The sequence below is a fragment of the Ceratosolen solmsi genome, unplaced genomic scaffold (genome assembly GCF_000503995.2).
Source record: "Ceratosolen solmsi marchali unplaced genomic scaffold, CerSol_1.0 scaffold1, whole genome shotgun sequence".
Classification (NCBI taxonomy): Eukaryota; Metazoa; Arthropoda; class Insecta; order Hymenoptera; family Agaonidae; genus Ceratosolen; species Ceratosolen solmsi.
The window spans coordinates 687,151-699,932 of NW_011948415.1; the positions used below are offsets into that span (position 1 = coordinate 687,151).

The window sequence follows — 12,782 nt, forward strand, 5'->3', positions numbered from 1 at the left end:
CCCCCCCCCCCCCGGCTTCCCTGCCGCAGGGTTTCCCGCCCCTGCACCCGGCAGGCTTTCCCCTCGGTTTCCCCCCGACATCCAGGCAGCACTCGCTCGAGAGGCAGTCCCTGGATAACGACGTCGACTCGAAGGACTCGCTGCAGCAGCAGCAGCAGCAGCAGCAGCCCTCGCCGCATCAGCAGCAACCCTCGACGCACCAGCAGCAGCCGCAGCCGCCGCAGCCACCACTGCCGCTAACGCCGCACCAGCAGCACCAGCTGCAGCATCAACAGCTTCGGCAGCTGCATCATCAACGTTTTCTCGAGGAGCACGGCGGCGACGACATGGACGACGTCGAGGACGAAGAGGAGGATCGCCGCGAGGACGACGAGAGGTGCGACGAGGCGCAGGATGACAGGCGCAGCAGCATCGACGGCGACGAGGATAAAGATCAAGAGGCCGATCAAGACGACGTCGAGCGAAAGGACGGCATCCTTCTCGGCTCGCCGATAATGCCCAGCTTCTCCACCTCTCTGGCCGCCCTCGAAAGCCAAGTGCGCACCATCACGACCATGGCCACGACCCTGGCCAACAGCGCCAATCAGCATTTAGCCAAGTCCTCGCCCCCACCCCCGATCCTCCATCGATACAACGGCAGCGAGAAGAGCAGCAGCCCCCTGGACAATCCCCTATCGTCCGCGGCGCCCCTGGACCTGACGCCCAGGGCCTCCTCGACGCCGGCCTCCGTCGCCTCGGCGCCGATCTCGCCGCCCAACTTGCACAACGCCGCGAATCCACAGACCCATCATCCACCGCACCCGTTCGGCATGTTCGCCGGCCTGTTGCAAGCCGTCTCGACCTCGCCGACGGCTAATATCAACAGCGCGCCAGGAGTCGCCGGGCCAAACGCTGTCAGCCCGGGGCCTGGAATCGGGCCGCTGGCCTCGCTGACAACGTCCGCCGTTCGGGCCGCAACATCGACCTATAATCCGCTTGGTCTGGCGGTCGGCGGCTCGGCAGGTAGGCGCTGATCATGACCATCTCAATGATGATGATGATGATGATGATGATGATGATGATGATGATGTTGTTGATGACGGTGATGATGACGTTGTTGTTGACGATGACGGTGATGATCTTAATAACGTTGATGTTTACGATCATGCTTAAGATGATGTACACGATGATAATGATTATTATTATTATTATGATGATGATAGAGACGATAATAATAAGAGATGACTTATGAATTATGATGATGATGATAAAGATGATGACGATAAAGATTATGATGATGATGATGATGATGATGATGATGAGGTGGATGATGATAATGACGATGACAATGACGTGACATATGTGCCGGCAATGTCTATATCTCTGGTCTATGTGAAAGAAAGACGACGGGGGCGAGATGCGGTTTCCGCTACACCATCCTTCGGATCTCGAATATTAAAGAAACTGCTCTCTCATTCTCTCACTCTTCTGTCGTGCATACACAAACACACGTACGCAAGCACACGCACACGCACACGCATAAGCACGCACGCACGCACGCACGCACGCAAGCACTCAATCACTTACTCACTTACTCACTTACTCACTCACTCACTCACTCACTCACTCACTCACTCACTCACTCACACGTATACATGTAAACAGTGACTTCATTTGTTCTTACTAGAGGTAGCGTCGACTGTACTACCAAAGTAAACCTAATGACGTAAACAAAAAATGAATTGTAGAAGCCTTTAAAATCAATTTTAGACCAGTTTCTTCGAACGATTTATGACAATTGTTTGTAACGATATATATATGAACATAATTTATGTTGTATTGTAAAAACAGGAATATTTGCGAAAATATGAGTCAGTTATATAGTCTATTCATTTAATTATCGAAATAATGATACTTATAGTATATATCCGAAATTTTAGTCTTATCATCGTATTATTTTGAATGTGAAATAAATGAGTTAATTATCAAAATTTCGTACGTTTTTATTATTTTTTCATTTTTGTGCGTGAAACACTTTTTAAAGGCATTGTCTCATGTGTTAACCTTATGTCAATGTTACTAAAACTGATACTCCTGAATACCGAAGTCCTTTACTTGGTGTAGCCGGACCCCACCTCTCCTTCACACACTTTGTATTGCTTCACTCCTTTCACTTAGATCTTAATTATACTCATATACTTTTTTTTTTAATGTATAGTATATATATATATATATATATATATATATTTATGTATGTGTTATGAACGCATCTATATATGTATGTATTACGTACGTATGCGGATGGATATGTAGATACATATGGTTATATATATATATATATATATATATACACGCAAATGTGTCAGAATCGTTGTAAAATAATGAATTTTTTAAATATATATTTATTTATTTATATTTTTTTTTTAATGAAATGTCAATAAAGTATAAAATATTTTCTTAATGCTAAAAAATGTATTTGTTATTCAATGAAAATGCAATTATAGCTCAATAATCGTTATTATAAGACTTCGATTCTGAGTTATTCTATACTGAGAAAATAATCTATCACTATAGACGAAGCATTTGAATTGATTAATAATTACTGATATTTCATTGGAAATAGTTCGAGCAGCTATGATTTATAAATTTATCAATTAAATAGAATTATTTTCTCAGTCGAGAATGCATTGCGCTATTTTCGTGACTGCACCACGCGCTCTGACGGTTCAACTACAAAAACCGTGAAAAACCTGCAACTATTAAAGCTGCCATTCTGTCAAAACGATCATAATCGAAACCGCGAAATGGACAATCGCCACACTTTGCGCTGAAGAAAGACGGAGTGAAAGGGAAAGTATTGCCGAGAGAAAGCTAGAGAAAGAGAGTAAAAGAAAAAAGAAAAAGTAGAAAAAAGTCTCTTATCACCCAGTTTCTCGAACTCTCTCTCTCTCTCTCTCTCTCTCTCTCTCTCTCTCTCATTCACTCTCGCTTCTCGATTACTCTCTATCTATTTATCTCTCTCTCTCTCTCTCTCTCTCTCTCTCTATATATATATATATATATATATATCTCACTCTCTCACTCTCGCACTCTATTTCGCGCGCGCGTTTCAACATTATCTTAATGCATCCTGTTTTACATTTTAAATACGTCCACTTGGCACGGCAGAGCGGCCCGTGTTTATCCTCGTAAAACATCGGTGTGGCAGTATCCACGGAGCGCTGTTTCATCTCTGCGTGCAACTCCTTTACTATTAACACGACTTTTTAACGTAACGTACACACGTGGACAGAGAAGAAAATAACGAGATAGATAGATAGATAGATAGATAGATAAATAGAGAGAGAGAGAGAGAGAGAGAGAGAGAGAGAGAGTGTGTGTGTGTGTGTGTGTGTGAGGTGTGTGAGCAGAATGCTGCAACTCTATTGAACGCGATCGCGTTCATACGTATAAAACCGATTTTTCTTTGCATATGGAGGAGCGGTGCAAGACAGTCACGACGATCTCGCACTTCCTCGGTTTTACCGACAACACGTACACGAACCACGCGTACGAAGACTATACAATTATTTCACGAATTCGCACTTACGCTGGCGCGGACAGCCGCGGCACAATGGCCCGAGTCGCTCGGTGCGCGCACGCGTTCGTCAAAAAATTCTCGGAATTTTCGCTCGATAAGAGATATATTTAGCATCTGAGCTCGCGAATGCCCGATGAACGGACGAGGGAATTGAGTCGGGGGCGTCGCGGACGAGAGAGGGAGGTGGAACCGGGGGAGGTGACGAACAATGAGGGATGAAAGTCAGGGGGGTGCGAATCAGTCGATGGAGCATCGATGGGAAATCGATTCGCTTCGTTAACAAGAGAAAGTTCGGGATCGCACGGTCCAATTGGGTAAAGTCGCCGACCTAAAGCGTCGGCGGAACATTAATCGGGCGCGCCAACTTTTATCGACTCCTAATCATTGTACAATAAAGCCGAGTATCGCATGCGCGCACCTAAGCGCCCGCCACGAATTTATTTATGGATACAAAGTGCGAGCGCGAAAAGTTTCGCCTCGTAAATCGCGACCGCGAGGCCGAGATAATCGCCCGCGGGCCCTCGCGCCTCTCTGACTATCACTAAATCATCGCACGATCTGTTGCAGTGCGCGGCAACACCACATGCAACATCTGCTACAAAACGTTCGCGTGTAACTCGGCGCTGGAGATTCATTACCGGAGCCACACGAAGGAGCGACCTTTCAAATGCACTATCTGCGACCGGGGCTTCTCCACGAAGGTAACTTTTATTATCCTTTGAGTCCCTTTCCCTCCCCCTCCCCCCCCCACCTTTCACCCATCAACCGCCCCCCATCAACCGCCCCCATCAATCCCCCCATAAAGCCCAATCCACCCCCCATCCACCACCATCCACTTATCCCCACGACAACACAGACCTTCCGCCCACGCTCATTACACGCTCAACACACCCCCAAGCGCATGCAATATCACACGTACACATCGCTGCCACTACAGTGGACTTTGACAGTCCGCCGCTGCCCCCTTTCACTTAATACCCCTTTCAATTTACCGTCCGTACCACCCTCCACATCGCCTTCCATCCCATTGTCTAGCCCCCTTCACCACACCGTCCATCGCCCTAATAATCCGTAATCGTGCCCGCGGCCCCCGTCTTTAATAAACGTAACGACCGATACCGTCTTGAGACTGTCGCGTGCCCCCGTGGGAACGCGAGCGAGTGCCAAGTTATCGTTGTCGCGCTACGTTAATCGAGCCCCGAAAACGTGGATCTCTGACTTATCGACGACCGGTGCCGGTCTTTTTAACCGACTACGGATACATGAAGGACAGTTTTGGGCGCACAGAGGCTTTTTGCTGTTGCAATAATGAATGCCCTTTCGGTTGTAAGCCAATCGGGGACCGACTGCGCTCGTCGTGAAACTTACCTCGGGAAAGCCGATTCTCCCGCATGATAACTACTACGTGCACTGTCTAATGCAAGGGTCCGGAACTGTAAATGATTTATTTTGCTAATTGCCCGGACGCATTTTCATACAGTTGTGGATATTTGAATTTTAAATGTTGATTACGCGGATAAACGATTATTCGTGTTTTGTACAATGTTTTTAAAAGCGTCGAGCTTACGTAATTGAAGAAAAGGTAATTAATACATATCGAATTGATTTATTAGCGGTGCTTTTTTCTTTCCTGCTCGACGATAAGGATCGCACGGAACGCCTGCAACCCGCATTAATCTAAAGATTACAATTTTTCAACGCTTGCTCAATCACTCGACTTTTACTAAATTGTTGGCCATTTGGTAAATTGTTTAGCTCGGCCGTTCAATAATCTCGGCCGCGACGCGACGCGACCCGTTAAAGAAACAAGAACAATATTCCCGTTAACTCGTTATGCCACCTTATGCAAATGGCTAATTGCTCGTTCGCCAAAAGTCCCCCGCGATATTTAACGTTCGCTCATTACGGCTTGACCACGCACCCTCGAAAACCAAGACGCGAAAAAAAATCTCAACCCGTCCCCGCGACTATTCCCACCCCCATTCTACTTCCCTCTTACCTCACATACACATATATTCCCGTTGGCCGTTTCCCGATTCCATAATGTTCGTCGTCACGGGTACGGGCGACGAGGAGAGGCTGAATTGAGAGAAAGTCTGTGCGTGTGTGTATCTGTGTGCGCCGCCCGCGATAAAGACGCTCGGGCCAACATTGGCCGCCACTTCCTAAGGATTACGTGCTGGTGAAATTTGCAGAGCGACGGAACCTCGAAGCCAGTCGAAAAGTGCACTTGCGCGGAGCGCGCGAGGCGAAGCGCCCGCGAGAAGGCGCGCAGGAGACGTCGGGCCGAGGAGCGCCGTAGCGGCCGGGGGCGGACTGGCCTCGACGACTTAGCGGGGGGGCGGGCACCGACGTCCACCTATGCCGCGGTCTATGGGGACGTGCGCCTGCCCCCGCTGATGCCGTCCGCCCTCGGACTGCTGGCTTCCGACCCCGTCTTCCTGGTAAGAATCTCCCCCCATATGGGACTCACTTATACACTACATTATGCTTTTTCCATCGGGGCCGCGTGCCCACCGCGCCTAGGCGCTATTTATTTCACGCTAATTAGGCGTTCGTGTCTGTCGGGCGCCGGTTAAATAAGCGCGTTACCCGGAGTAGCGCGATCGAGCCCCTTGCCCAAGACATCTGTTCGGGTGGATTATTAACGATCATTGGCTCGCTCGCTTTGTGCCAATAATCCATGATTTTCTCATATTTTCCTTGTATTCGTGCGTCGCATGAAATTCTTTAATTCTTTAATCAATGAAAACTACGCAAAAGCAAACGTCTATTGGAACTCTAAAACGCGATATTTACATGCCTCGGTAATCGCGTTCTTTCTGGTAATTATTAATCAAGAAATACACGTATGTAATTGCATAAGAAGTTTGCATAAAGTGTCGCCGTTTATGTTTACGGATAAGCCAAGTCAATAAATCAAGTAAATTACTTAATTAATTAATAAGATTATTCGCGATTTGCCGGAGTTCTTGTAGCTTCGCTTAAAACACATCGCTACAATTTGTCTCGCTCCTTTATTTATCGTCCCACTTACTTGACAACGAAATTTAAAATAATAAATCGATATATCCGCTCGTTAGAGGGACAGAGGGACAGGGAGACAGAGAGAGAGAGAGAGAGAGAGAGAGAGAGAGAGTGAGAGAGAGAGAGAGGGATGAGGGAAGAGGGAAGAGGGATAGAGAAAGATATAGCGGTTCTGATAGAAAAAGCATAAGTGTAATTTTGAAGATTAGCAGTTGGTTCTTCGGGCTGGTGCTTGCTTTAATAGGCAATCTGACTTAACCGTGACGATATTATCACTATTGTGACGACATTAGTACTCAATAAGCACTAGCAGAATCAATCGACTGCAATCTTCCTAGTGAAAGTGATGTTAATAATCGATAATTAAAATACGACAATAAGAGCCTTTGCAAATCCAAGCGTTTTTTTTTCCGCTTCAGGGCAACATGAAGCAGCACATGCTGACGCACAAGATCCGCGACATGCCGCATCACTTGTTTGGCGATGGGAAGCCGCCTACTAGCCAGCAGCAACAGCAGCAGCAACAGCAACAACAGCATCAGCCAATGCCGGTAACAGTGCCAACTGTTCAACTCCAGCAGCAACAACTCCTATCGGCCAGCCAATCGATACACGAGCACCTGCAGCAACAGCAACGGGAACGATCGCGAAGTCCAGTGTCGGCCGACGAGTCGACTCTGCCGCCCCCGGCACTTCCGCTTATAGCGGCTGTGTCGCAAGCCCAACAGCAGCAGCAGCAACAACAACAACAGCAACAGCAGCAGCAACAACAACAACAACAGCAGCATACGTCGCAAACACCACCGTCGTCAACGATGGACGGGCCAATATCGGCGGTGAAGAAAGGGGCGATGGCGGAAAACGACTTGCCGGCACCCAAGAGGCCACCCAGTAAGTTTATTATGCATGTGGATAAGCAATGCGTGCATCACCTCAGTCTCCATTGCTGACTTTTCTGACTGCGTTTGCCGTATTCTACACGCGACTGTAATCTTTTTGACATCGATTATTACGCGGTTTAGTGGGCACGGATGCAAAGGCTATTATTATCGCTGTCTTTCTTTCCTGCCTTATAAAGTCTATTACGATCATTATCCTCAACGATGCATTATTATATGTTTATATAAAATAAGAAAATCCTTAACAAATGAATCACGCGTATGTAATTGAATCCCGTTACCGATATAAATTACAATATATCTGCATTATTTATAATACTGACCGTTTATTGTAAATTCTTACGTCACAATTAAAGCTATAAATTATAATACGCAATTTTATCATTTTAATGTTATGTGTAAGCCTTTGCATGTCGAGTTTACTGGATAATGTTGTAATTTACCATGAAGTTATTATATTTTCGCATAAATTTTGCATTTTCGTAGGTGTCATTCGTTATAATGTAGAAAAAAGCTCTTATCTAAAGTATTGAAATTTTGCCTTCAATTCTATAGAATATTTGAATATATCTTTATACACACGCGTATGTATATATATATATATATATATATATATATATATATATATATATATTATACACTTCTTCAAATATCTCAGGTCACTTAAAGGGCACATATCCAATGAATCTTATATTGATGAAGTATATACTCTTACCTAGTAATTATGTATGTGTTTATATATATATATATATATGCAGAGAGAGAAAGAGAGAGAGAGAGAGAGAGAGAGAGAGAGAGAGAGAGAGAGAGAGAGATAGTGTGTGTGCGTGTGCGTGTGTTTGTTGAGTAGGTATATTTGACACTTCTATTTATTCATATCTGGCTTACCTATGGTCATAGTATTATTTTATCTTCTGTGTCAATCTGCGCAATCCCGCTTTTGTGCTGACTTACTTATTATCCCCTTAACCAATTCTCTTGCAGCGTGGCCCTTATAATCATATCGTAGTAAATCTTTCTCTACCCGTGTGCACGTCCATCCGCACATACACCGGCACGGGTGCGCGCGCGCGCGCAAACATTAACGCGCATGAATGCATGCCCGTCCAAATACGCAGATGTATATGCACACGTACACATTGTTTGAATAATTGACCGCTACCCCGGGCACCTGGTGGCAGGCTACATCCTTTTTACGGCCACCTACCACTACCACGGCCTACTATCGTAAGCGCAAATCTACCGCTGATGCACAGGGACTGAAACATAAGAATAATCGATTATCCTTGTGCGTATCTCCGTCCATGTTCATGTACACGGGCGTGCGAGCATACACACGTGTACTTACGCGAGGGCATAACTCGACCGCGTATTGTGTGTATAGAGCTAATGCCACCTTAAACTTCCTCGAATTTTCATTATTCATATATACGGGCACACCCACACACATAGACAGACAGACAGACAGACAGACAGACAGACAGACAGACATACATACAGCGTGATTATGTGTATAACACCGTATTACGTACCTCGCGATAAAAATGAGCCAAGTAGGCGTAATGGAGAGCTTGTGTTTAAAAATGCCTGACGTGTGAAACTTATTTTCACGACTTCTTCTTCTCCTACGCATCTTTTGGCACTATTTTCACTTCGGCATGAAGAATTCATTTCGCATAATGCGCTTCTTAAATGTTATACGCTCGAAGTTAAATTCCGTATCGGTAATGTGGATTTTCCTTAGCTAATCGATAAGGCAGCGATATGGTAAATTATTGCATACTATTCTTCGAAAACAATTAAAATACAATCGTTCGAACGGACAACAACGTTTATACCAGTGCATCTTCGTTCATAGATAGAGAAAAAGCTCGACTTTCACTTATTACGCTGCTATTTACCGCAAGCCTCGTCCACCTGTAAAATAACGGAAGCATTACATTCGATTGTCCTAATTCATACTCACGAACCTTTATGATTCAGTCAATAATACCTGGCGCAAATTACCTCCAATTCATTATCACCAGCACCAGCACCAGCACCACCACCACCACCACCATTCTCATCTTTATCATATATTCTCTTTTGTTTCTCGATTGCACGTGAGCTTGTACGTTCCACTTTGCTTCTCAGCCGAGCATTTCATATCACGAGCACAAACAACGACAATTCCTCGCCTTCGCGAATAACAAAAAAAAAAAAAAAAAAGAGAGAAAAGAAACCGCCGTCGCGGCTTTATCGAAAACTTCGTCAAATCCGTAAAAGTAGCTCACCGCGTGAAAATCAGTGTTATTATGTAGGCGGTAGGGAGGGTACGAGTGCCACAATACCCCGTAGCAGTCCTCGATAAGCAAGTAGAACTCAAGAACGGCGATCTCGAGGTATTGCGTCGTAAATTATGAGAACCAAAGGCCAATGATGGCAAAGTGAAAAGCCAAGCTGGAACTTTGTTGGGGGACAGCTAGAGTATTTCTTGTGTGTGTGTATTTGCAGGCATGCCCAGCAAGCACTTGTGCCAGGTTTGCAATAAGAATTTCTCCTCGTCCTCGGCGCTCCAGATCCACATGAGAACACACACCGGCGACAAGCCCTTCCAGTGCACCATCTGCCAGAAGGCCTTCACCACCAAGGGCAATCTCAAGGTACCGCATTGTCACCAGTCGCGGCACTCGGCGAAACGAGCCTGAAATTACGAGAGCGTGAGGCGAGGCCGTCGTAAAAGAAAAGAGAAAAGGAAAACGCATTCGGCCGATCCGTGACCTTTAAATTCCCTACTCGGCGCCACCCGCTTGCATCCCCCTTTTATCACTCTTCTAATCATTAATTATATCTGCTCTCGTGTGTGCTCTCTATCTGCTGCATTACCGCTCCGACTAATGCTGTGCGCTGTTACTACTTTAATGGGCGGGGGTGGGGACGGGGGGGGGTGGGGACGGGGCTGTTATGGGCGATAAGGCGCGGCCGATGTCGCACAGATCTTTTAATAACAAACATCTCGCATTGCTCTATAACACAGCTCATTCCGTATTAATAATTGTTGCTGTAAATATACGAGAGCCGTAATTATCTTTTTATTCGATGAATTATCGATGTGATAAGCATGCCAGGACCGATGGACAAAATATAATTACGCCTTAGTCAATTACCTACTACACTAGTAGTATTTCACGGTCGCTCAATTAACGTCTAAATTTATCCTCTTGCATTTGCATTATAGGATACTTGCAAGGATACTTGATACAATTATCAAGAAAACGCTGATATTTAATTTGAATACTACGAATGCCACGAGAATACAATGCGTTATAAATTCCGTCACAATCACAATCCACATCTCTCAACGATACTTTAAACTTCACATGGAAGAAAGTGATAAAACCGAATTTCCGATCGAGCTGATTCGCGATTCTAGCTGTTTCATTGCTCCTTTACTCTTCTTTTTTACTCGGTTCTTAGCTCGAGTACAACTGCGAGGCTAACTTAACACTAACGTCTTCTCCCTTTCTCTTGAATTCTTCAGGTACACATGGGAACTCACATGTGGACCAACGGAGTATCGCGGCGAGGGCGACGAATGTCATTGGACATACCGTCCCTACCAATCACGCCCAAGGACTCGGAGTTTCTGCAGCGAAGGCCGGATCTTTTTTATCCATACCTACCCGCGCCCTTCCTTAATGGCGTGCCGCAAAAGGTGAGTTCACGAGACAAGTCCAATAATTCGAAATGCCGTTTAGAAAGGGGCCAAACCGTCAACTTCTTCGAGCAACCGTACAAGTACAAGCCGTCCGTACTCGACGTCAAGCCGGTCGATAAAAATTCTCGAATCACGAATCACGACCTCGCCAACATTTATTCACTCAAAGTACCACGCCCTTAGCATTCATAGAATACAAATAGAATCGGTAAACAGTAGCAGCTTTATTAAATATCAATCAGTAATCTTACAATTAAAAAACAATTAATAACGATTAGTAACGCAATCAATTCTTTTTCTCATAATATTCAACTATGCCTGCCTCCATTCATGAAGATGATTCAAATTTTCACCACCTTTTGTCTCCTTATTATCGGAAAATTTCCTCCACCCTAAGCGATCCGTCATAGAATACATAAACAAGCGAGTCCGAGAACTTCGTCTCAAACGATCATCATTTCTGCACCCTCCCGTCCCTCGAGTGTCCTTGAAGTATCGAATGATGGCGCGAAGAGGCGCGAACCAAATTCGCTACAAATCAAAAGTTAAAAGAGCTCGGATATACTCGATTTCGGCACGATAGGCGAATCTAAGCCAAATGTCCGACGACGATATAGATCCCCCGATTTAGCTCGCAATGTCTCTCCGATCCAACAAACTCAATCCAAACAAACCGTCCGACTTTACAGCTTAACGAGATCTCGGTGATCCAGGGCAGCAACGGCCTCGGTCTGCCGAGCCATCCGGTTGGCGCGAGCAAGTACGCGGGCCTCTTCGGCTCCGTGTACGCCGCAGCGACGGGTGCCGGCTTCCCAGGGGCCAACCATCTAGGCGACAAACAGCAGCAGCAGCATCAGCAGCCACAGCCACTGGGCTCGCCAACCCTCAGCAACGGACCCCCGGCCGACGTCCTCGGATCCAAGTCCGCTCTCCTACCGGTGGGCTCGCTCCTTTTCCAGACGCGCGCCACCAGTCCGCCCTCGCCGGCCCCATCCCCCGGCATTCCATCGCCCAACGCCGGTGGCCAAAGCACCGCCAGCATCCCCTGGAGCGCGGCCGCGGAAGCCCTGCATCAGCGCCATCACCATCACCACTACGAGCGTGAGGCAGCGATCGTCGCAGCTGCGGCGGCGGCTGCAGCGGCCGCTGCCGCTGCCGCGAATCAGCGCCCGGAAAGCGACGACTCGCCCCCAGCGCAAGGACCCCCCAGGCTTCCGGGGCCACCCGCGTCGCGAGGCGAGGGCTTGGCCGCCTAGGACTCGCACTTCGGTCCGCTAACGTTGCCCCGGACATTGTGAACGATCCTCGCCGACCCCGTTGTTAACATCCAACGACGTCGGGCCGACGTATGATATCGAGGATAATGATGGCGCAAAGGACGCAAAGGTGTGTGTGTGCGTGCGTGCGTGTGCGTGTGCGTGTGCGTGTGCGTGTGCGTGTGTGCGTGTGTGCGTGTGCGTGCGTGTGTGAGGAGATGAGAGGTGAGAAGAAGTGTGAGAGAGCGTCGCTCGATGATGATCCAGTACCCTCGAGGACTGAACGCTGCTATTGTGTAGTTGTTGTCCGCGACTTTGGACTACGCGCCTTTTATTGTAATATA

The 12,782-nt window shown here is 46.8% G+C and overlaps 1 protein-coding gene across 1 annotated transcript in view; it reads left to right on the top strand.

Annotated features, from left to right (window-relative positions):
• Positions 1-12,560, top strand: part of salm (spalt major) — a 19,726-nt gene extending 7,166 nt beyond the window's left edge. Inside the window, 7 exon segments of the mRNA XM_011508273.1 lie at positions 1-137; positions 261-1,002; positions 4,127-4,260; positions 7,006-7,477; positions 9,979-10,127; positions 11,006-11,179; positions 11,872-12,560. The exon segment at positions 1-137 is cut by the window's left edge and continues 16 nt beyond it. Of these exon segments, the coding sequence (XP_011506575.1) occupies positions 1-137; positions 261-1,002; positions 4,127-4,260; positions 7,006-7,477; positions 9,979-10,127; positions 11,006-11,179; positions 11,872-12,438 (2,375 nt within the window). The 3' untranslated portion in view covers positions 12,439-12,560.
• Positions 12,561-12,782: the final 222 nt, after the last annotated feature.